General features: G+C 36.3%; 1 protein-coding gene across 15 annotated transcripts in view; it reads right to left on the reverse strand.

Moving 5' to 3' along the window:
* CPEB3 (cytoplasmic polyadenylation element binding protein 3) overlaps positions 1–26,974 on the reverse strand; it is a 95,123-nt gene that overhangs the window by 13,347 nt on the left and 54,802 nt on the right. For 7 of the 15 annotated variants that reach the window (XM_054832372.1, XM_054832369.1, XM_054832373.1 and 4 more), the window contains 3 exons: positions 23,282–23,305; positions 18,361–18,528; positions 16,464–16,553 (listed from right to left, as the gene is read on the reverse strand). The exons of 2 other annotated variants lie outside the window; for them this stretch is intronic. In XM_054832372.1, coding sequence (XP_054688347.1) covers positions 16,464–16,553; positions 18,361–18,528; positions 23,282–23,305 — 282 coding nt within the window. The remainder of the gene's footprint in view (positions 1–16,463; positions 16,554–18,360; positions 18,529–23,281; positions 23,306–26,974) is intronic. 6 more of the 15 variants (XM_054832376.1, XM_054832367.1, XM_054832374.1 and 3 more) reach the window with 3 other exon arrangements.

Raw genomic sequence — 26,974 nt, forward strand, 5'->3', positions numbered from 1 at the left:
GTGAGCAGCGGGAAGTGCTAGGCATTGCTGTTACTGAAGACTTCCCCTCTTGCTCACAGTACCATTGTTTAGAGCTGCATTTCCTTGTTCATACAAGAAATATGTTCTCCCATGGATGTACTGCATTTGATTAGAACTCGATAGCAGGAGACACACTCAACTCAAATTCCAGTATAAAAAATGAAATTGGAAAATAAACATGCCAAAACTGACATTGAATAAAGAATTGCCTCACACTAGATGCCATTTAATAATAAATTTTTTGCATAGAAACAAAACACCATTTTTAATAACTTCAGTCACAATTTAGAGGAAAAACAGCATGCCAATCTGTAAATTAACTGTAATTAATTTTCTTTTTCTGTCAGCTGTGTTTAAATGCCAAGTTTGGCTATAATTTTATAAAACCATGAAGAGATTCTCAAAAACATCTACTTCAGGCATTATATCCTGTTCTACTGCTTATTTCTGTGTCTACTAGACACCATGAGAGATGAGCCTAATCCCCAAAAAGCTTTACTGCATGGCCAGTTAACTTCTAATATTCAGAATGGTCAATTATAGGGGCTTTTAAGTTTAAAAAGAAACTTAATTCATGTTTAAAGACAGCAGGTGAGTAGAACTAATAAGATGATCAGTTTCCAAAAAAAAAAAAAAGTATTAATCCAAATAACTTGAATTACTTAGCAGATGCTGAAAGTTGCTTCAAATGCCTCAGCATCGTGTGCTTCAGCACATTCTCCTCTCTGTGCATCATGAATATCATGACTTAAAGCATATGGCATTTTTCCAAGAAGTAAGAAATTCAATGAACTTCAAAATTTTAATCCTCTACAGCAGAATCTTGGTAGCATGCTGTGGTAGCATGCTGCAGACAGACTTCAGCAGTGGTCATTTCTTACCTGACCACATGTTCTAAAGGTTTGAGGGCTCAAGAGACAGCTCCTGACTTGGATTCCACAAAGTAAACCAGGTGAGATATTTGAAGACCCATAAAATAGCAAAGTACCTTACAATAGCTGAATATTCTATATACACAGATATAGGGCTTCTTGGCAGAGCAGAAACAATCCAGCTCCTTCTCAGCTGTCAGTACAACACATCACTGTAGTGCTGACAATAAACATTGCACTTGGCAATGGGGAAAAAGGCAACAATCCATCTTGCTGTAAGAAAAATCACTACAACTTTTAAAGGGGTACAGCAGAAGGAAGATGAGGAGATTAATTTCCCTAGATTCTGAAGCACAGCCTAGGAGCTCCTCAACCTTGAGCTCAAGGATTCATTAGTTTATGGAAAGCAGCACAAGAACTAAGCTCATTTGTGTATGTCCTGTTCTGACATCTAAACAGTGACACAATTTCCATATGAACAGATAATTTAGTCCAGTTCATCTAATTTCACTTAACCTTGCTGAGAACAAACTGGAAAATCTGGCATATATGCTGCGTCCCACAAGCTTGAAACAAGGCTGTCACTTGTAACGCAAGATACACTTGGAACTACCATATAATGTTGCTATAGTCTGGAAAATGCATTTCTGCCAGCCTAGACAGTCTGGAAAAATCTCTATTTCAATTAATACCAACATAAGCATACCTTCTGTAATGATGGGAACCTTTCTGTATTACTGACAGCATATTTAGTAATAAGGCTTCAAAACAACATGCCAGGTGGAAAGCTTATCGAGGTGCTTATTCTGCCTTTCTTATAATAGAACAATCTTGATTCATACTTTAATTTTAAAAACTGGCATGTTGGTACCAATTAGAGGAAATCATATTGGAGTTTTAGCTCAAAGTGCATCATGCATGTGTTCTACCCATCCTTCCTCAATGTAATTAAAGTGAAAAGAACTGCTCATGATCCTTTATTAAGGCAGAATGTGTATTAAGTGTATCAGGCAAAGGAGAAAATAAACATAGGGGCCTTGTAGACACCATTCAACTTCGCAAGCCATAGCTGGTAGAGTTTATCAGAAAAGACTATCTTCTTGTCTAGATCAAAATATTTCTCAGAGTTCAAAATGATCCAATTGTATTATTATTATGATGATCCAATTTCATGCCTTTCTTCAAAATTTCAGTTAATTGTGAATTAGTTCCATCTCTTTATATTAACTGAAGTTTACCACTTTATGCTCAGCTTGTGAATACTAAAAGTAGTGCTTAAGTTCTTTAAGTTCTTGCATTTGAGAACAGCAATTTATATATTGCTGTTCAAATACATCAACTATGAGCTGTGTCTTCTGGTGCAAAGCCAGCATTTTGGCATTCAAATGTTACATAACCAATAGAGAAAGATTAATCTATTTCTGGCTCTTAGAATTGGGGATACTTTTCAAATAAAGAAAAAAATTGTAATGAAGAATTATATTGATTTCCTATGTAATTGACTTCCAATCCATAATTCCCAAAATTCAGCCCACTTACAAAATCAGATACAGAATGGATATTCTAAGGGTCACTTGTTTTCAGTTTTATAACACTGATGTTGAGTGGCAGAACTAAGACAATGAAGAGAAGGACTTTCTTCTCTTTACATACCTCATAGCAAGTCAGAACAGTCTTTAGGTAGTCACGTGTATTCATTTCACATGCAAAATGGAAAGACTTCTTACACTTGAAAAAAGTTAAATTACCTTTGAAGCACATTTTCTTTCATTCCACCTTTTTAAAGTTTTCTGTTTAAAAGACAGTGTCTTTTCTGATGTCTTATGGGCTCCAGGATTACTGTAAAACCTACCATCCACCTAACATCTCTTATAAAAGTATTTCAATATATATATATACACCTCATATTATTATGTCAAAAATAAGATGGAGTTAAACTGGCAAAGAAAATTAATGTTCTAGTCTCATGTCTTTGGGTTTATTTTTAGATGGTTGAGATGGCTACCTCAAAAAAGTAGATTTAAATAGACCTTTTTTTTTTTCCATGAAATAAATAGCACACACTTTTTTCCTGGATTTTTAAAAATAGTTTTGAATTGCATTAAGGTTGTATTTCCTAGAATTTTTAGAATAAAATTGTTTTCAAAGCCCACAGCAAAGTAACATTTAGAAACAGTGTGAACCAAATTTCTAAATCAGTTAATGTGATGACAAAGGGTCATTGCTCAAAGTCACCCTTAGTCATCTTATTAGAAGATGCTTTGAACATAAATAAAACACATTTCTAAATCCAAAGATGAAACAACTATTAAAAATGAAACTCATTTTTCAAAAATAAAAATCTGAGATGTTAAACAAAATGCAGGCTTTCTTTCAAACACTGCAGTGACATGATTGGATTTTCAAAAAACATCAAAGGCTTTAAATACTTAAGAAACCTCAAAATAGAAAGGGCTGTAATCTCACTTAGCTACTGCCGAAGACTGAATTATGTATTAGTGAGGGCTGAAAAGATTAATTTCTTCTAGTCAGTCTAATTTTAAATGACAGTGTATGACCCTGTCAGCTGATTCCTTTCTCTAAAAAACAAAAGGGGTGTAAGAAATGTGAACAGTTTAGCATCTTACAATGAGACCCCTATTCATTTTTACATGTTTTTCATGAGTACCAACCAGACTAAGTCGGAGTAGTCTGATATGTAAGAAATGCCCCATATGCCAACTTAAAGACAGGGTTTGGGGTAGGTTTTGTTTGTTTTTAAAGGTATGTACTCCATATCCTGAGTTCCATTGAAAAATAACTGGATCCTGAATCTAAATAGCAATTAAATGTAGTGTACACAGTTAAATGGAAGACAGGATGCCTATCAAGAAAAGTCAGCAAGCAAGCAGATCATGTGGAAGAGTTGAATGAAAACTGAGGTTCTGTATCAGTAGCTTCTGTAAAATAAATTGCATATCTTCATAATTCCTATTTTACCATTAATTAGTCCACATCACTGAGATTACCAAAAGAATGAAAACTAGCATTTAACCCTTACTACTAATGATCTTACCATATCACAAATAACAGAGAAATTAGAAATCTCCTATGTTGTCAGAAATATTATGGAGAGTTTTTCCCCACATCTTCAATTTAAATGGAAAAAACCCCAACCGAACCAACCACCCACAGAATGTCTGCTTGCTCCATGAGGACATATATTATTTCTGGGACATGGGAAAGGTACCCCAACGCACGTCAGCGCTGAACAGAAAGGAGAACATTTCAATAGTGCTATAGTGAACATATATAGCTAAAGATTTATAAAGTCAATTCCAAAACATGTCAAGAAGCAGAAAGGATTTCCTAGTCATCACTACTTCAAGACTTTCACCACTTATGCGGGGGGAAAAACCGGTATACATATACCATCTCAGTTTGTCCTGTAGTAAAAATACTCCTACCCACCTGTATTAAAAAAGAAAACATTGAAAGACCTCTCTTTAATTTTTTTTTTTTTTTTTTTAACTAAAAGAATACTCTACAAGCATACTAAAGCCTCTCTTTTTTGTCTGGCATTTTACTTCTACACTAGTGTAAAATATTGCAACAGCAAATTTATAGGGTTGTCTCCTCTTTCAAAGGTCACAGCCATTTTAAAACTTCAGACTTCAGACTGCAACATGATCTATAGTAGCTATAAATCAGAATTAAAGGGTATAAAAACATAAAAGAAAGTCTATAACATAAAATTTGGTTTATTGTAGTTATAAGAGTAGTCACATGAATTAATCATATGATGAAGACTAAATTTTTAATGAGGCAAGAGCTATCTTTGTGAAGTTTACTGGGTCAGCAGCATGAAAAAAAACCATGCATTTACATTCATAAATATCAACAAAGCAACTAAATTCAGAATTGAATTTTTCAATTTTGGTTTTCAAGGGCAATATGAAATGGTGACTGTTCTGGGCAGAGCAGCTCATTGCCATCATCTGGAGGGGGTCAGGTCTGCTGCTCCTGCTTTTGCTCTGAACAGATGGCTGAAAAGAGATCAGCATCCAAGTTTGAACAAAACCTGTTACTCTTCTTTGCAAATAAGCCAATTTCCAATTCCACTCTGAGCAACATTAACATAGAAAAATTCTAGATAAATATAAACTGTCTGTTTGATTTCAGCTTCTATTTCATGCATAGTGTCAGCATGAGGTAAAATAAATTCAACACAAAGATCTTCAGGGGAAGAAAGCAAAGGTCCAAAAATCCAGGCTACATTTTTGGCTAATGTCAGTCATTTTTCATTAATAAAATTTGATATTGGGGTTTACAATACATTTCATTTTAAATAATATATTTTTCTTAAAATTTATTTTTAAAGAAGAAAGGAAACAGCACTTACTAGAGCTGTGATACACACTTGGGACTGTTGTCAAAGAGCTGAATTAAAAATAAAGAACTTCAATCAAAAAGAGAAGATACCCAATGTCATTTACATAGACCAAACCAGCAACGTATTCCCTGATTTTGTATAATTCTAACTCCCCTGTAAGCAGACCAATAATTTGTGCTTCACAGTGAGTGAACTGTGCCTAGAGAGGAACTGAAGTTGTATGACATTTCTTAAGACAGAATGCAAAGCTTCAGTACCAGGCTTTGACTTTTCTTCTTTTAATCAAGTAGTCAATTTGTCAGTTGTTGCTGTGCTGCACTGCTGGTTAATAACTGGTTTGAATGTTCATTCACAAGTGGATTGCTTTCAGGTTCTAGTTGCTCAAGTTTCCTGTCTGTGTTGACCACATAGAAAAGCTGCAGCTTGAAAAAACCTTCCTTAATAATGGAAGGTTTTTCTAAAATTTGACTACTCATCATTGCAGAACAAATTTCTCTCTCGAGGAGAAGAAAAGAAGAAGAAAAAAAAAAGTTTCTGGTTAGTGAGAGTATGCATTTTCCTGGCAGATCAGAACGGTACATTTTACCAAAAAAATTACTGGACGTATCACTTCCTCCAAAACATCATGTTTTTCACTTTATTAAATGAAAACTCCACAGTTTCCATTGGTATACAACAGACTACTGATAACACTGAGGTAGTACACATACATCATAGGTCCCAAAACTAGGTAGAATTTGCACAGTACAAAGTACATAAAAACTGCTGACCACAGCATTGAGACATGTGAGAGACCAGTTCTGAGCTGCTCCTAGCTTTGGAAATCAGAGGCGCACACGCACTGCCTTGGGCAGAGGCATCCGCAGCATCTTTCATTTCAGCATCTGATGCATTCCCATTGCCAGTCCTGATCTCTGATTTGAGAGTACAGAAGTATAATTCGGGATATCACCTTGATGATATTGCACTAATTTTATATTACTGTATCATTATCACAGTAGTAGAATTGTGTGCATCACTGCAGTGGTTTTAGGAATGGAATATTATAAATATAATGCTTATAGGCATTTATAAAGAAAGTACAAGCTTGTAGTGCATGAAATGATTACAACTGATCAGGGGGTGTGTATAGCGAACAACTTATTTTTTAGATGACCTTCAGAAACAGTGAATACACTGCAGTACTAGTAGAGAATATCTCTCTCTACCACCAGCCCCAATCATCCCCTTGAACTTATTTCAATGATTTGAAAGAAGAATTTGGTGCTTTGTAAATTATTAGCAAAACAAGACATAGCACAAACTATTAGCAAAGCACTAAATATTATCAAATCCTCAATATCACCATTCAAAGCACTGCTTTTATCCTGGAGCCCATAATGCATACAGATCAATTCATATATTTCCATTTACAAAATAAAAGAAAAGGCAACACTTAATGAAAGTAGTATTTTGATGGGGGGGGGGGGGGGCAACACACAAACCACAGTAAAACCTACTTGGCTTTAGAAGTGGTTAGTGAGAATCAGACGAACATTTAACTGCTTCCATTTGACAAAAGTAGTCTGGTTACTACCTATAGATAAGTGATGGAAAGCTTTTTCTGTAGTTAGGCATGTTCAAATTCCAGGTAATGTTTTCACTTCTCAACTCTAGTTTTGCTGCCTTAAACATTTTTTTTAGCATCTTAGTCATTAGTGGGTTTTGAGAGATAATTTAGCTAGATATTGTGAATTGACAGTCATTCAAATCAGAATTAACAGCATTTTCTTTCATATGTGTACTATGAAGTGACAATAGTGAAGAAAGAACATATTTTTCAGTCTGCATAAGAGTCTTTTAGCCATTATCCTATGTAAAATTTCAGTATAAACAGCAGCTATATAGAATTATTTAATATACTTAGTTCTAGCTAAATATCCATTCCCTATTTAAATATATCATCAATAAGAGACTTCTCAACCAGAATTCATATTTTCTTCCCCATACACAGAAATTTCATAGTAGCTACAAATCCAATGGGAATCTATGCCAGAGTGTATTTTTACCTCCTGGGTAGGCCACGTGTGATGTGTAAGCTACTCAGTGACTCAGTTTGATATAAGCATTATAATATACATGTATGCTGAATTGGTATACCATAGATTACAGTTTAATATATTTATTTATCAACCAGAAAAATGACAGAGAGATGCACACCCGGAAAATGCATGATTCAGTGCTCTTATTTAGGAAACATGAAGTCAGTCATCAAGGTCTATGTGCTTCTGTTTCACTAAATACAAAGCTTTCATTAAAAAAGGATCTGCGTCTCCCAAAGTAAGAGATAACAACAGTTAACATTTTGAACTTAACCCTGTCCCTAATTTGGATAGCTGATGATTTGTAAGATTCATCTTTGATTATTAGAAGATAAACTCATAGGGCTCATCCTTTCTCTTTGAGATCATCTTTAAGAACATTAAGATTTAAAACCTGTGATCACAACTAAGTCTAGATTTATTAAAATTAATTGCCCAGTAAATTAAAAAAAATATTCAATTTGCATGTAAGTTTGTGTCAGTTACCTATATACTACAGAATACTGAATACTCAAGACATACTCCTGAAAAACTCATAAAAGAATGCATTCTGCAATAAGGAGTATCATTAAGATTTCCTGTTTCCATCCAAAAGATACATCAGTAGACTTGTCTGAAATTTGGTTTGGGGGGTTTTTGGGGGCCACCATCAGTTCTTCCGATTACTGCATCATTGCAACCAAACACTTGTCTATTTTCCATTTAAGTCAGAGATATATTTAGTCTAAATAAGTCAGAATATCAAGAATTTTTACTGCAGGTAACAGCTGCACAACAACAAATTAAAAACTATGGGCCCTATACACAGGTAAGTCTTACTGAAAAATCTTAGTCAATTATTTCAGCATTTGCCCAAACAAATTTACTGCAACAGTTCATACAGAAAGTGGACGTTTGGAATTGCTATTCAGAGTCTACCGAACTGGGCATTTGATTGAAAGCTTGTGATGATGAGCAGTGATTAGTAGATGCATGAACCAGACTCCAACCAGCTGCTCTTTAAATTTTGGAAGCAGCAATCCCCTTGAGACAAGCCTTAAATATCAACTGTGACTTAACTCAATGTACTCTAATAAAATAGATAGTTCATGTAAAGTATAAGAAATCCCATTGCAATCTTAACCCTTCCTGGCAGTGAGCAAGAGAAGACAGCCTGCCTCTTTGGCGTATGACCAACAGAAAAGCATCTAGATGATTTATGGAAAGACTTTGTTCTGGAAAGAAAAAATTATACAACTCCAACATGTGACCTTTAGTTTTCCCTAAAGAGTCAGGAGGCTTATGAAAAAACCTTATCAATAGGTACAGATGCGATGCGTATAACTTCAAAACTGGCTTTGCTGGAAGCAATGGGTGTGCCCTAAGTATCTTTCCTCATATAGCGTACTACCTAGCCCATCAGTCAAAGCAAAACTGAGAGGCATTAGATACAATTTAAAAGAAAAGTGATACATATACTGCAGACCATGATAGGGGCTTCAAAAGTACATCACCTTTAATTGCTACCAAGAAATCAATTAGGTCTTTTAGAAACCTGATTTTTTCTGTGGGAAATTCAAGGCCTTTTGATGATACTGGCTGTAAGACTGCTGACCGAGTTATGAGACATACCATCTTCCAATAATCACATAGCTCAATAGAAGTAGTCTAGAATTTAATGCAGTTTTGAATACAGCAAAACAACCTTCCATATTGACTTCTGTGTTTCAAAAAGGTATTTGCCTCTATCAAAACCTTCTGAACAGCCTCTGAACAGTTATGACTGCAAAACTCTTCCAGCAATTTATTACTAATGCTGTAAAATGACATTACATGGTTAATGGTGGTCAACCCCCTGATTATATAAAACACTTTCCAGTAGATTCAGATATGAAAGGGACTGGTTGACAAATGCACATCCAGGCTGAAATTGAAAACACCACACAGAATCGTCTTTACATTTTTTTTTGTAGCACATTAGTGAGGAAAAGTATGAAAATAATTTGTTTCTCTAGCAAATTGGAAGTGCAGCCATGAAAAACTGTAGACTTGTATTCATCTTCAGAAACCAAATACTAAAATCTTCATTTTCATCTGGATAACAAGTAGACAGTAAAATTAATCGTATTAGCAACATGCACTGGAAAAGTTACTCTAGTACTATCACAGCCCTTGAACTCTCACTTTCAAGGCAAAGGAACCTTTCCTGCTTAAGCAATAAAGAGGAACCTTGCTGAGGGAGAGCTAATGAATTTGTTTCCTGTATAACGCATTAGCCCCAAATGCATATTACTTCTTCAAAACCCAAAAACGCTAGTCCTTTATTTGTCTGTGGTACACATACAACATTTTATAGTACACAGACATCGTATTATCCAATGTGATTGGACTGTTGATCCTAAAACAGTTACTTATCTGAACAAAAGAACTACCAAAAATGCCACGACACTGTGAGTAACCAAGAATCTGTTGAGAACGCACTCCAGCCTATCAGAGATATCTTAAGAACTGTTAAGTCTTTGGAGGGGGAAGAAAAAAAAAAAGTCTACACATAGACAAGTGTCCTGTAGACTAAAATTCAATTCCAATTTCTAGAGAACATGACAAAAAAACCCCAAAACCCAAACATAAATGAGTGATAAATTTATTGATAGGGCAGAGATCTAAATTTGGACAACAGCCTTCTTTTATGTTACAGGCAGAAAATAACTTGATTTGGTGCCATTACATAAAATCTCACAAGAGACTACTCCGCTTAGGAGAATGTCTTAGAGTGTTACCAAACACGTGGTGTTGCAAGATCAATTCTTACAGAATAATAATTGAGAGCCACTATCAGTAATTGCAGCCCAATGTCTGCTCCTCCCAACCCTGTCCCCCCACCTCAACAACAGTCCTGAAAAGGAACCGATCCAGTAATTGTGGGCATTACATCACGTTTGTCATGTCTTGACTGGAAAAAGCTTTCTGACACCAAATAAGGAGAATAAAGAAGAGAGGGAAGTAGGCAGAAAAGAAAAAAATATTTTTTGAAAAAGAAGATTTTTCTCTCATAGGAACATTTGGTTTACACTAATGAGGAAGACAGAAGCTGCTGGGGTTGGATTTACTCTGCTTTACGACTTTGTACTAGAACCCAGAAACCCAAATTTCATTCTTGAATTCTACGCTACCCGTCCTTTCTAAACTTGCACAGTCCTGGCTCTCAAAATAAGGTTTTCAGTAATAACCTAAACTACATTAGGAATATTTGGCTACAATCATTATATTCTTCTCATAAAGTTTGCTTATTTGGTTATTGTAGTCATCAGCAACTAGTAAGACTGACAGAAACATCTTTACTACCACATCCTGTGGAGACTATGGATGCTGAGCCTCTTCTGAAGAAACCTGGTCATTCCATAGGCATCAGAAGTTGTTGACCGAAGAAGGGTCAACAAATGCTTGCTAAAAAATTGTGGTTTCTTCAGGGTTAAAAAAATTCTCTTGCAACCCAGCAATTCTGAAAGAAAATAGCATTTGTTGAAAGCAACATGAAAGCTGGGAGAAAGTAATCCTGCAAAGCTACTTCAGAATCAGATTTGTTCTGCCTCGGCTTGATCACTCAAATATTTTTATAATTTGCCTCATCAGATTCTTGTTTACCCCGAGAAAAGAAAATTGCAAATGGCATAGTTTTAAGGACAGAGATTCTCTTATACGAGGCAAGCTCCTTGAATGCTCTTTGATAACTGCCACAGCAGTCTCACTGACAGACATTTTAAAGTCATCATTATCAGCACACCAAGAATCCTCAAACATTTAGAACAAGACAGGAAATAGTGTGAAGAACTTTACAAAGGGAGGCTTAAACAAAAGTCATCAGAAACCTAAAAGAAAATTCTAAACAAAAACAACCTTAAGTTACACAGCTACAGAAAAGAAGATTAGTATGTACTGCATTTTGCTACCACACATTTTGTGAATTGCATTGATTTGGGATTATGCTGCCCTGCTGTGGGAAGACACAGGGACTACAAATTATATACACGGCCTCAGATGTCAATGGGTAAAAGACTGATGCTGTGCACAGATGAGTTGGAGCACATATAAACAAAGTTTAAAAAAGATCTCCCATGACTATTTGCCATACAATGTATTTCTGGATAAGGAACGTCAGTTTCCATTCTAGCAAACATTATGATCTCTGACTTCAGTTTTTAAAATATAAAAGTTGGCTAGGCATTTTATGCTGGACTTTGGTGGAATGGTATTAGATCATTTAAGCCAAAGCAATTAGTTTCAGTACAATAGATTGCTGTATTCGGATAAACAAGATACCTTCTGTGAATATGGCTGATGAAATTAGAATTATGACTCCATACTTCCTTGTTGCAACTGTTCATTCTTGTTCCTCTGGCAGAAGCTGCCCTTGCTACCGCAGTGGCAATGGAATTGACCATGCGAATAGTCCTCATCCACGAAATCAAGACCAGTCAGAAGACTACCAACAACAGTGTTCCCATCTAATGTTACCTTAGAGATCATCAGGGAGGCTCATACAGTCTGTCCCACCAGTTGTTTTAAATTAAAGCATAAGAATCACTTCACAATGTTACTTTGTGCAACTCTGCATACACTATTTTCTTCTTCATGAGATCTTGTTCACCCTTAGTGCCCCCTGTAGAGCAGTAGGGACAAGTGTGCTTCTTTTTATCAAACAGCAGAATAACTAACTGAAGAACAGGGAAAACACAAGATGATCAGACTGCTGCACCACACATCTACATCAACTGTAAAGCCAAAGCATTCCTCCTGCGCCAAACCCCTCCTGCATCCAAGCTCTGCCACGCTTCATTTTCTCACTCTAAATCTCATCTTTCTCCAAACATCAGTCCTCCTAAATGGAAAGGAACAAAGGAACACTTTTGCGTAATTTTTGTCATTTTAAAATACGTTGTGCAGTTTTTAGTGATTGCTAGAAAAATCTTAGTTATCACAAAGAAAAAATCAGTAAAGGCTTTTTTAAAAAGTTTTTCTAAAGCTAGCAATCTGTTAAAAAACCTAAAAGAATGTTTTTGAAACAGTTGGCGCCATCTGTTTAATTAAAAAAAAAAAAAAAGGATAAAAAGAGACTTAGTTAACTCAGCAGACCAGCAAATAAGTAAAAAGCCCATCGATTTCTATTTCAATAAAGTATGAATTATCTGGATTTTGCCAGAGAGAAATAGACTGTGTAACTACATTTGATAACATTCTTTAGCACGTATTTCATTATTTCTCAACATCTCATAGGTACTCAAAAAATACTTAGCCACAAACCACATTTAATTCCCAAAACTCTGTGGTGAAAGCCAAGTAAACACATTACGAACCAGGCATCTGCTTACCCAAGCCCAACACATGGCATTTATAATTTTGCCAGTTCCGTTACTAACATATCCAAACAGATGCCAAAGGAAGTCAGCCAAAGACTTTTCAGGCAATGGGAATGAATTGGCCTTATTGAGAGGCAAAGCATTAAAATCACTTTATGGATGACACCAACATAAAACCATGGTGCTAAAGTTTACAATGCATAGGAGGAGTAAAAATAAATGTTAAGGCAATAATACAGATGCTCAGAACTAGAAATACGAACCTCTTATACACATTGTCAGCTGTTATCAGCCTCTCTTGCCCAAGTGCATAATATACACTTTCAGTGACAAAACAGCTGGGTGCCACCAGTCCCTCTTATCTCAGCAACCTAAATAGTGAACTCACTGGCAACCACTGCATCCTCTAAGGGCTGTTTGATCTATCAGATGATTTTGGCTTTGCTGCTATAATTCCCAAACCTCAACCATTGGCCAAGCCAGATCACTTTCCCAAACACATGCTCACTGTGTATTCTGTGATGTCAGGCAAGATTCAGTAAGGGTAACAAAAATCTAGAATATCTGGGGAAAACTGGAAAACCTGGATAATATAGATAGTACAGATGTGCTTGAGGAATATGGTGCAGATGCATCCATGTTGATCTGCAGTCCTGCAAGGTTCAAAATCATAATGTTGGCACTGCAGTGAAATAAGCCTTGTGTAACTAGAGATTGCAGTTCAGCAAATTTCATTCACAACCAGTTTATGTCCATCAGGTCCAGCACTAAATCTGAGGTACTGTGCATAAGTGGTCCTGTGGTGACACCATCCTGCTCAGGATGCCAAATCCAGGAAATCCACCTTTGTTCAAGCTCAACGCTGCAGGAATGTTTCTGGACTCCAGCTAGTCCTGAAAACGGTTTACATGCCACTGTACCTAAGCTGATCAACCATACCAACTAATAAATTAGCTAATAAGGCTTGCTAGAATTGACTACACATCTACGGCCTGACTTGTTCACTAACCAGATAAAGCCCTCGGGGGGGTGGCGGGGGAGGTCACTAGACTGTAAGCAACATTTTATTTTAATCTTTCAGATTTCATGCTTGATTAGATTAGCCATAGCTAATAGTTCCTGCAGCCTTTTGTTCCTAGCCCTAAGAATATCAACAAAGTGCTCCTCGTATAGTGCGACTATAGGGAAGTCATAGATTGCACCAACATAGTAAACATTCCGCAAATTCAATAGATTATACCAATGAGTAGATACTGGAAGTCTGTATTAATGCACTGAGGACTGTGAGGGATGTCATCACCTGTATGTAACTATGAGACAGAAAACCATGATGTAAAACAGCTCCAGTGTAAAACTTCACTGACTACGTTGACCCATGGCATCAACTACTGATGATGTCTGCTCCAAACCTCTAACTGAACGCTTATCAAAGCAAACAAAGAGAAGTATTGAATTTTCTTACAAATCCAGACACTGCCCACTGGTCTGACCCCCCACAGACACAAAGGAGTAATGAAAAAGGACACTGAAGTCAGTTGGGAGGTGATGGCATATTTTCAGAAAGAGCAGGGTTCAATTTTATTGCCAGCTGGGCACACTGAGGTAGGTGGGAGAAGCCTTGGAGGTCAGGCTTTATTAATGTGTGAAAACAGATTAGCCTGCACATCATCCCCACTGCATTCCAACAATCCATTTTTCTTGTTTTCCTTTGTGATCGCTAGCATACAAAAACCAACTCATCCTCTCCTTTATAATGTCATTTGTCTTTTTTTTTTTGGACATATTTTTCCATTTGAAAGAATCATATTCAAAATGTCAGAGAATTTACAGACTAGCAATGCAACATGGAAAAGAAGATATCTAGAAAAAAGGAAGGAGAAAACATTTGAATTTGTATTTGACAGCCGAATAAGTCCCATCACTGAATTTTGCACCAAGCATCATTTGAAATATATGTCTTTTCATTTCACTGTATTTTTTAAAGAAATGCTTGATAATGCATCAAAACAGCTTAAAATATATAAAAAAAAGGACTCGATTTTAGTTCTAAAGGAACTTCTAATGAAAAACAACAGTGGAGACATTTTGTTGTGGTAGTTCTATCAATGACTCCATAATAACTTTGAAAATATAAATATTTTATAAATGTTTTTAAAGATATTAAATATATAATTTATAAATATAAAATAGATTAAATATATATTATTTTTATATATAATGTTATATATATAAAATATAAAATAGATTAAAAAGCTGTGAAAAAAACAATAATACACATTCAAACTTTACCCTTTGATTCCTGGTAATAACATTCTGTCTTCTATGCAGATGCTGCCAATATGGGATCACAGTAAATCAAGTACATTTGACCTACCAAGCTTAACATGACTGTAAGTGAATCTCAAAGACAGGAATGCAGGACGTATGATGCTGCAGCCCTGATTGATAACTAAGAAGTCAGTTATAAATAAATCTGGAACAGTTGGGATTGACTGTTGTTTAGCACTTTCAGACAGACATTCAGGGCAACTGGCAGGGACTTTGAAAGCTGTTTCCTATATTAGAATCATGACAAAAATAGAAGTGAGGCTGTACTCCCTCATCTTCTGCTAAAATAGATCTTACTCAAAAACATTTTTACAAGTTTGGCAAGGCATAACTAGTCCACTGTCAGATACAGAACAAAATCATAATTGGAAGTCCCATGTTCATCTACCATGAATAGTTACTTATTGAATTAATAAGACCAAAAAAAAAAAAAGAGGGGGAAAAGAAAAAGAACTTGGAGAGTACGAGGAGATGTTAGGGACAAGGAGAAGCTGGTTCTACTACATTTTTTTAACTTGTAAGTGAAGGTACAGTCAGAATTCATTAGCCAGAAAGACCCCAAAGACCTTTAAAAATAAAATAAAAAGGGAAAAATCATGTATTTGACCAACTGTCCTTAGGAATATATGGTGGTTTTTTGAGGTCTGAGGTGTTTTGTTGCTGGTTTGGGGTTTTTTTGTTTGTTTTGTTTTTAAATTCAAGAACAGATGTTGCATAATAACTACTGACAGCAAGATTGAGTTGTATATAGTATAATACAAAACCATAGGAGAGACTAGGATATAATAAGAGCAATGTGATTTAGCCAAGTAACTCTCCCAAAGAGGTTTCCCATAAACTGTTGTCAGCCAAAACAGGTCTGCATAGTGTTTTGCTGACAAATATGAAATTGCCCCACCTGCATGCACTCTGAACACCCTGAACCTAGAAACTCTGTGACCATGGTGCACGCTGCCAGCCTGCCCCTCTCAGCACAGCTCGTTGCTGCAGTTCAGCACCCGGTGAGCCCTGATGCTGACCTTGTGGTTCTGAGCAGGATCATGGCTTCTTGGGTCAGAACACACAGAAAGTGGACTCATGCTTCTATACAAAACACTGCGTACCCAATCTACCAGTGACTTCCAGCTATTATTCCTACAGTTTCTACAATATGCAAACTGCAACCGAATCAGCACTAGGAAATTTCTGCAACTTGACTTCTAAAGTAAGCCTAGCATAAATTAAGGCATGATTCAAGGACTCCAGGCTTGATGAAGAAGTACACGCAGAGGACCACATTTCAGTCACTAAACTGTGGTTTTTTCCATCATGACAACTGCTGAAAATATGCTTGTTGAAAGAGAGAAAATTCATCATAAAGAGTCAAATCTTTTCTTTGTAATGGATTGCCACATTGCAGACGTAGTTTCCTTTTACTGTAACAGCCTGCATAAATGTATTTTAAACTAATTACCTTTAGGTGGAAAATATGACTTGCTTTCAGCTTTGTGAGGCCAGTCCACCACAAGAGGTCCAAACCTACGAAAGCTGGCAGTGATCTCATCTACAAAAAACAAATGAGGCACCTTAGAGAGAATATGAAGACTGACAGCGGCAAGGTAAAATTGCTTACTTTAAAAAAACCCCAACAACCTAGACTATTTTCTACACCTATTAAGAACAGTGAAAACTGCAATAATGTAGATAGAGGATGCCTAAATATTCTTTCACCTCTATGCTACACATGGCTGCTTAAAAAAGTAATTTTATATTCCACTAATGCAAGTTTGCAGCAGGATTAAAATGCAAACATGATCTATCAGAAGTGAATATGCTTCAGCTGCAGTCTGTTTCTAATTATAGCCACAAAGCAGGGTCAGATGCAGCCACATGGGGCTGACGGAGGAGGTATATGCAGCATGGCCACTCCTTGTAGCATGCCCTAGAAAGCAGGCTGCATCAGGTCATGCAACTGTGGGGATTTCACCTTCCTCAGTCCCCTCTGGAAATCTGCCTTAAGTTACCAAGTCATTGCTTTGCTTTTTGAGCATCAATTCTGAAACACCATAGAACACATCTCAAACCATCCTGTAGGAAAATAGTGTTTTACATGCAAATGCTTCATAAAAAAAATTATGCATTTATTTATGTACTTTAAAGAAAGAATTGGTTTAAAATTGTGTCTAATGCAATGCTAGATAGATCAGAGCAACAATCTATCAGGAGAAAAGTTTGAAGGCAAAGGCAGTGGGTTTCAAATTTTTTGATAGCTGTTTGAGATGTGTCCAGTTTATCTGACTCCATGAGCTGCACGTCAGATTTTTCAAGTGACTAGAGCCACAAAACACATATTGCATAAGGAGCGAAAGGAAAAAGGTGTTACTGGAGTAGACCTCTCATGGAAAAAGGTAACAGCTCCCAAGTGGCCATGTTACTCCCTTGCAGGTCAGGCTGGGCATATATTTTGATTCTGAGTGACCCAGCAACGTTCACATCAGCTGTACCTGTTGGCCTGCTGCTTCTTACAGCTGGGGACTCAGGTTACCCAGCAGTCCCTGTATCAGCAGTCCTGCAACTCATGATGTGACATGGGAACTGTATTTCAGCTGTTTGTAAACCATAGATTGGCAACTCAGATTATTTCTTTATTAAAATTGCACAGGGTTTAGGCTTCAATTTAGTAATCAGATTTGGACATCCCTCTCTTTCCATTATAAGACATCCTCAAATTCCTATGTATGCCAATTGAAGCTAGACAGTGGTGGATTCCAGCTATAATATGAAAAACACACCAAAACTTGTCATAATTTTGGTTTGGGAGTCAGGGTGTGCAGGGGCACACAGAAGTAGAACAGATATTGACTGAGAAAAAATGTAACCATGCCTACTAAGCTGATTATTTCATAACCATATTAATTGCCCTACATTTGTCAACTGAACACTGCATATGTGCTGGATATAAGAGCTGATTAACTGAAGCCCAATGCATTTTGGCAAGGACTGTATTAACAAAGTCCTTAAAGTCAACCACATCTTTTAGAAAGAACAGGGAAAGACTATGGAGGAGTGACAGTACCCACTAAGTTCTCTTTTCCAGCTTTTCCACTTTCCCACACATGCTGCTATTGAATTAGAAGACCTGCTATGCAGGCGTTTCTGTCTCCATCTCTTCTGATCTACAGTACAAAAGAATGTCAAGTAAATTCTCAGGTGTTGCAGGGGGTGGTGGTGTTTGTTTTAAATAATGCCACAAGCACTACAAACGACATATGTGGGAAAATACGTTTGTTTTTTATGAAAATCTGACCTTTTCAAAGTAATTATATGAAAGCCAATTCCCACATCTCACCAATGTAACTTATTCACAGTACCTTCATCAATGTCAGGAGGAAGACCTCCAACAAACACTTTTCTAGAATAGCGTTCCACTCTTTCACCATTCTGACAGCGTGTTGGAGAGCTGAGACCCGATGATAAAGACTGATCACCATGACTGTCGTCTAGGAAGCCATCTTCAAAAGGAAAGAGTGAAGACCGACCTGTAACAGATTTTGTAGTATCTATAGTTAACGCTATTTCCTGGAGAATTAAACATTTCAGTAAAAACCATTATATTTTTCTTGTACTGTTTTGCTTTAACAGAATTTGCATTAAAGGGCCCAGCTAAATGGTCCAGTTATCCAAATGATCATTAGTATTGCTTCTATTTTTCCAAGACTATATTATCTTTACAAGACAATAAACCTAATTTAGCTTTAAAACAAACCCTTGTGAATGGCTAACAATGAAAACCAACAAGTTATCTGATGAAATTGTGTGTCATAGCTATAGAAAGAACCTTCTAAGATTTACATTTCAAACCGATTCTTAGAGATTTAAATCTTCCATAACAGATCTTGAAGGAGTGATCTTAAAGAGCAGATCCCTCAAGCCACTGCAGTGCAGAGCAGGAGTCTCCTTCAGAGTGCTTTACAGGGTTCTAACCACAAGGGCTGCATCACTTCCTCCTCGAGTGAATGGAGGCCTGGTCTGAGTAGGGGTGGGCAAACAGCAAAATAAACATAGAAAAGCTTTGTATTGTGAATATAAAACATGTAGGTGAAGCAAGAAGCTTAGCTAACAAGAAAAAAAAAAAATCTTTAAAATCTTATTAAATAAACCACAAAAAACTTGCACTTGAAGAAAAAAGTTGTTAGCTAAGACAGCATGTCAAGCTGTTAGTGTTAAAACACCCTTTCAGTAACGAATTAACAAAAAGCAACATAAGTGGCTGCTACTCAGTTTGTTAATGAAAAGCAAAGAATTCGTGATCATCTGATGCAATTAACTTGTTGCTATTACTACCAAAGTAGACGCACATTATCTTAAGAACAGATTTATTAACCCAGAATAGAAAATAAAGAAATATTCAAAGTCTATATATAAGCAACACTGTAGAACACGGTTAGAACAGGCCAACTTTAGAACTGAACAACTCCCTACACCCAAGTTGAAAAATAAATCCTGTGATGTAGAGATGTATAAAGGGGAACTCCATCTCAACTCTGAAAAGGCTAATTGTCCCCTCAGATCATGGAGGATTGCTCCCAGAGATGGAATTATAATTAATTGATACAAACAGTTTATAGGGGGCTCAATTACAAATATAAATAGCAGGGCACATAATTAAATTCAAAGGTAATGGATCACATGAAACTGACCTCCAGCAAGACCTAAGGAAGAATTAACACCACACTGATATTAACAGCACAGGGAAGTACAGGAAATAAAAACAGGGGCAAGGAGAAAAAAAAATCAAGACATGCAGAGGGAGACTAGTCAGAAAAATGTATGCACTGAAAATATTAGCAGTAGAGTCTCCAGTAGTAAAGGACAGATTACAAAAAGAAGCAGCAGTCCTACATATGGAAAACAAGCTAACAAAAACCAGGAAAGATGTTCTGACTGACACAGAACACCAGCCTGATTTTTTTTATGAACACCAGGAACTAGAATTGAATGCACAACATTGACGGAGATCACAGATACATAAATACACTGAAGCAAAAATCCTACCGTGCTTTTAAACACCAACATAAAAAACAATCAGAGAAGGATTTAGAGATGGTACTCTTCAAAGTCTAGTATAACTGGTTGGCAGAAATGGTGTGTTTAGAGCATAAACCAGGAAAGACTAACGATGAATATTCCCAATAATGGACAAACAGGTCATGCACATACATAAACATATGCATTTCAGCATAAAAGAGAACATATGCCCGAGAGAAATAATAATTAGGAAAGCTAAAATTGTGTAAAAATATCAAATCAGAAAACCCATTGAAAAGTAGGAAATTTTAAAATATCCATAAGAGACTGGCATTTCTAAGAAACAAAATAATCTTTTAATTCCCACCCCCACCCCTCCAGCCTACCTTCTTGTAAAAAAATAAACTGAGCCATTCGTGGAAGTTGACATATCAAATTAATAGATACTAGAACAAGATGTTCAACTAAAATACAAGTCTATGGAGGAAGCTTAGTAAGTGCTGAGTTCTGAAGGAAATAAAAATGCACAGCAGCTTAAAAAGCACGATGTCTCCTCTTATGCCAGAGTTTGACAGTCTGTAAGCATTGTACTCATCTTAAGTAAACGAAAAAATTACCTAAACCTTTAGTTAAGTCAAGTATAGAGTTAAATGTATGAAGTATACATTTAAAATAATCGAAAGCATACAGACAAGGGAAAAGGGAATGATTGTTCACTGTCTCTTCCAGTAAGGGGAAACTCAAGTGCATTGAACACAATCAGTACATAGAAGGCTGAAAGCAAGTCAAACTGTGGAACCCCTTGCCACATGCTTTTTAAGATGCTGAAAAGTTGATATAGGTTCAGAAAGGGAATGAGCAAGAACAGGAGTAAAACCCATTCTGAAGCAATAAATATTGAGACATCACCTCAAGAAACCCCAGGAGGCAAACCTCTGGGAGAGTATTATGGGAAAGCATCACTAAATGCCCTATTTTTGTACTTCTGAACCCCTCTTCTGGCATCTCTGAGTTGTCAGTGTAGCTGAATAGATTTTGGGCTGACTTCCCATAGCTGTGCTTACATCTGTACCTGAAAGACTGGTTGTAAAAGTTAAAAACGTGGTACCTAAAGGGGATGACTCAACAGCTCTAAGCACACCTACAAAGAAATGCTCACCTCTACTCAAAGAAAACAGAGGATCAGTAGGGAACTAATAGGTTATGGCAATCCCCAAGAAATTTCTGACAAAACCTCTTCTCACTGAAGATACTTAGTCACAGTGACAGAATCAAACACTAATTAAAATATCCAAGTATAATAAACACGAGATGAGTCCCTTCACAGATTCACCTCTGGGTACTCTGCATATTACCACAACACAAATGGTAAAAATAATAGAGAGGCATATATGAGAACATTTGATAAACAACACGTCATTTTTTAACAGACTATTGTAGAATTTCGTGTTTCTAAAGAAAGCTCAAAACAACATTATAAAATTCAAGGTAATGAAAAAGCATGAATATCACAGATATCACAGACTTCAATATTGTATTAATATTAAATTGTATTAATAAGGCAAGTCACAAAATCCCTAACATTAATGACAAGACACACATGCACACACACACACAAATCTACTCGTTACTATACAGAAGCCTGAATTTCACACAGGAAACAATTATTATGGAGTGAAATATGCTTTCGAGTAAAAAAAAAAAAAATCTGAAACGCCTAGCACATTCAGAACTTGTTTGCCCTGTTTTGTCATCACTACAATTTGTATAAAACAGCCTACGCTGTGTTCATCACAATTACTGCCACGTTACTATATTTCACTTCTATGAGTAAACATGAGCTGCAAGAAATTAATAGTGTCCAACTGATCCCCACCTCCTTCCCTACTTTGGTGCCATTTGATCAACCTGGAAACACTTGCCACAATCTCAAAATTAAACAGTGTTCACATGCACACAGAGTATACAATATTATATACTCTGCACACTTTCCAATTTGTTTCAGTACCATGAGAACACTGAAAAAGAATTGGGACAACATCAACATCTGTTAACAATAGCCTGTTCTCTGGAAGGAGGGAAAAAAAGGAAGGTAAGTTTGTGGGGAAAACTTAAATCTTTTCTTTTTGTTTTAGCTATCAAACACTAAAACTAGTTGGCTTTGAACAAAATCAGCTCCAATTCTATATTATAAACTGCATTAGTACAGCCTGCACAGCCTACTACCTCAATCCATACATATGTGAAACCAAGTGACTTATACACTATTGGCCTGCTTGTACGGCTAGGTTTGTTGCCAGGCTTCTTCAGAAACGTCATGCAAATTCTACATTTTTAAAAGGAAGCAATGTCACATTCATAGCTGTCACAGAACATACATGAAAAAAGAAGATAAAATGAAGTTTAATGCCAAAGTACCCCAAGCAGATGGCACTGCCCAACTCTAACTGTTAAAAGCTGCAATCTTCACTGTTATTTTCTCAAAAAAAAAAAAACAAAAAAAAAACAAAAAAACAACAACAAAACCCCAAAAACTCAAAAAAACCCAAAACAACAGTCTGTGTAAGCTACAGCACAGTACATACATGTAAGGTACATTAGAAGCTTTCTTGGTAGTCAGCAAGCTTGCTATTGTCCATGTTCATTAATCTCTCAGAATAAACTTACATGCAACACTCCACATCTGTAAAATGTTTTCAGTCTGCTTTTATTTTTTAATGGTTGCCTATGATGAAATAAAGTTTAAATGTGCTCAAATCTTGTATCTTTTTTATTATTATCAATATTCACTACTGAGGACAGTTATTAGAATTGGTATTCACAATGTTCTACCTAAGGCAATCCAATGTAATACTCAAGTGCAATAGTCAATAAAAGGTGTTTCATCTAAAAAAAAAAAGTGGGTTTGAAATGTTCAATGCACCAGTTAAACATTGCACTTCTACAAAAAAAAAACCCCACCACAATCTTTTTTTTGGAACGCTACACATTTAAAGTCATAAATACATGCCATGAAAGAGTCTTTACATTCAGTTATCCTCCAGTTCACTAGTAATAGCAACACACTTGAAGTTATCCACTCAATATCATCATTGCTTTAAGCTGATATTGAAAGGGAGATGTTTTGAAAATGAAGCATATGAGATTGATTTGTATGAAGCAATTGACCAACCAAATAATGTTAAAATTGGTAACATCATAAGAAAACGAAATATTTATTTCTCCCACTATTCAGCAAACAAAACATTTAGTAAATACTTTTACCTCTTCTCCGCCCATAGCTCCTGGCTGCATGTAAACACAGAAGAAAATTGTCGGTACAGCTGTCATTAGATTTAGCTTCAAAAGCAAAGAAAATGTAGCTTCTACCTCTTCTCTTCTTCCCCTCCCACCATAAAGAAGGAAAAGACATTAAAAAAGTGAAAGATGAAATTCAAACAACCCAAGACAAGAGAAAAAGTTTGAAGATGACACAGCCAGGGAGGAGAAAAAAAAAAAAAGGAAGAAAAAAAAAAAAGGAACATACCTGCTGTGCAAGTTTTCTATATAGCAAAGGTATTAAAAAAATCAGGCATATCAGACTTACAGTACTATAAAATAATAATTTAGGATTATGGTTTTAAGAGGCAATAAACATCATCAACAGTAATCCTAATTAAAATAATTCATTTTGCATTTAATTTAATTAGTTGTAGAGAACATATTTTTCAATTATGTTTCAATTTAAATAATTAACCATCTCTAAATGCTAAAATCCTACCAAAACAATATGAACTCAATAGCCAGTATGTTCAGATGAATAAAAACAGATTGACAAAACGTCTTTATAACTACCAGAATTAATACAGTATTTCAATGAGACATGCATCAATGGCAAAATCCACAATGTTGTACAAGAGCAGAAGCATATTTCATGTTATAATGGGAAATGCAAAAAAGCAGCATTTATTTTAATCTTTAATTTTAGAGTACCAGAAAATAATCTGGAAAACAGTGTCTTCTACACAGGGACTTCAATCTGTCACAAAAGGCATCTGTGGTCTTCCAAGGTAATCAAGTGTGGAAGGCTAGGGATCAGGTAGAGTTTTTCAACAGGAAGTGAGCTTAAGCAATAGAGTCTTGTTTTGTTTCTTTCTCTCTTCACCACAGTACTGTTTGTGTTCCTCCTCCTTCCCAACCCTATCTCATTTCAAACCTAACACAATACCTTCTGGTCCTGCCCTGCATGCCCAGGTTTTAGGTGTGATTCCTTTAGCTCTCCCTACAATCCCCCTTAGCCCACGTAATCTAGTGCCCATGCCCTCCTTCTATATCCCAAGTGTCCTCTACCGTAAACCCTTCCATTTTTCTATTTCCACCTCCAAATGCACGTCCTGAGGTGTCCCACCATACCCCTCAGCTTTCCCTACCTACTTTTCTTTGGCCAGCAATTACGTGACAAATCGGTTGTGGCTAGTTGAGAACCACTCATCTGCTGACTGGTCCCCTGGCTGTCACTTCTGAGTGGCCAGAGGAGCTACCCAGAGCAAGGCTGAACCTCTTCAGCACTGGAACTAGTAACCTCTCTTCTACTCAAGTAGCTTCTTCCTCAAGCCCTAAAGAAACACGGTCTCAGACACCACACGCCTATGTCTTTTTCTCCTGCCATCACTGAGGCCACAAAAGAGCAGCTACATGAGTATTTATGCATTAGGGGGATTAAAAAATTTCAAGGGCTATGATGAAGAACTGCTTCACAATTTATGTTTAACATAATGACAGTAGATGCTGTTTGTGTGAACAACTATTCAGCCACAGTGAGGCAGGTAGTAAGCCCTGAAACAGACTCTGCTCCTTGCACAGCAAGCGATAGGGAGAATTAATACTGGAGCTGGCTTTGCAGCAAGAATAAAATTAATCCTGCTCCTTTCTAGTTACTGCTAAAGCTATACTGCATTACTTATGATGACGGCAAAGAATCACTGTCAGACCTCATGTAGCAAGTCCTTGTCTTGCTGAATGCCCACACACCAAAAAATAAGCATCTATCAAGGTATAGCTATCAACACATATTGAGAGTAATTTATTTGAAAGACGTTTCTCAAACAGAATGCTACCAATCTAAAAATTAAATAAGTATTACTTTAATATGAGATGAAAGAGACTTCTGTGTTTCTTTTTAAGAAAAGAAAGCTTTATATGCTTCATGTAAACATTTAGGCTTTGAACAAGGTAACAGTACACAATTGCAGAAATCTACCACAGACTTCTGTAAATTTAGAATAACCAATGTTACAGAATAACATTGCCATTCATATATTCTAACACTTCTTTGTTACACTGTACTGCATAATATTACTTCTATCTTATATATGCACTCACACACATAATCTTTATGTCCATAAAAAAAGTTTTACTGAAGGTAAATTCTAGGGGGAAAATAGCAGAATTTACTTAAACGGGAAGACAGTCAGCCAAGTCAGCTTTTGCTGATTTAAAAACACTGCATCACATTTAAACACTCAAAGAAGGTGAAGTTTCACCATTGTTGATCATATTATATATATTACACACACACGTGTAATTTGAAAATTAACTCAATTTTATCCTTTGTTTACATTAAAATGTTACTTTTTCCAACAAGCTGACAGTTATTCAGCACAGAAACTTAAGAATGTCAACACATGCTTTATTGTGTTGTTTACACAGGATGCAAAATAAGAATGTGTCATTTGAGACAAGTTAATAAAAAATACCCATCTTGTTCATAAGTCAAAGTTCAAAGCACAACAGATGTAACAGAAGAAATGGTTCATCAGGTAAATTTCATAACACCTCCAGTTTAAGTAAATATTTTAGAAAATAAACAATTCTGAAATTATTCTTGAATGAAGACATTTGGGAGCCAATAATTATTGCACTATTACAAACAATGAAATTACCAGTGTTATCTATCTGAAGGTACTTTCTCTCTTGGGCAATTCCAACAGAAGACAAAAGAAAAGAGACTGGGAGCTCCCAAAATTGTACCCATCACTGATAAAGCCACTCCCATATACTGGCTGAAAAGTTTCCAAATTCACCACAAAAGTGGTTCTTTTCTAGGTACCTCATAGAACATTAGAGTATTAATGAAAATATCGCTGCCTTAAGAAGCAATGAGGCATTTTCCCATGTAAAATGTGAAATTGTTGCAAGCAGGCACTGATCAGTTGTGCAACTCCCAGAACGATCACCACTGCGCTAGTGTTTCTCCATCCCTCTGCAACTTTAACTCTGACAGGTAGAAAGTTACATAACCACTATGTCCCAAGTTGCATGTACTCAAATACAAAAGAACAATACATTCTTTTTTTACCTCCTGATAATCCTCCTGAAACTATTAACTCACCTCATCCCAGAACTTGAGTGTTTTTACAAACATGAAACTGCATGTTGAAGAACATAACTCCAAGCTTTTAACAAACAAGCAAAATGAACTCCCCAAACCCCAAATCTTGCAATGCAATTAAGTAAATTTAGTGCTAATGCTACTGAAATTCTCAAAAGCCTGCAGCAAAGATTACCCATTGTCGCAATAAATCAAAACACACTCAAGCGAAATGCTCAAATTTTATGCGTCTCAAGGAAAGCTATCAGAAAATGATGAAAAAGAACTTTAAAGGCTTGCATTTTGCAAACATCTATCTGGCAGTCAAGGGAGAAGGGGTCAACTGGCAGCATAAGAACACATGTGCAATATTTTATGAAGAGCCACAAAAGTTTTGAGATAACATGGTTTATGAGATAAGCGCAGCTGCATGACACATAGAAGCACACATCCACACAAGATAGCCCTCAAGGATTCAGAAGGAAGGAGTGACCTAACAACCCTTGCCTATAGTCCTGGAAAGGCAGAGTACCAGAATATCCACATTGACAATGACAATGTTGGCAAGGGAGGAAAAGTTATGTGAATGAGGGAAGTTACTCTGCTCT

The sequence above is a fragment of the Grus americana genome, chromosome 7 (genome assembly GCF_028858705.1).
Source record: "Grus americana isolate bGruAme1 chromosome 7, bGruAme1.mat, whole genome shotgun sequence".
Lineage (NCBI taxonomy): Eukaryota > Metazoa > Chordata > Aves > Gruiformes > Gruidae > Grus > Grus americana.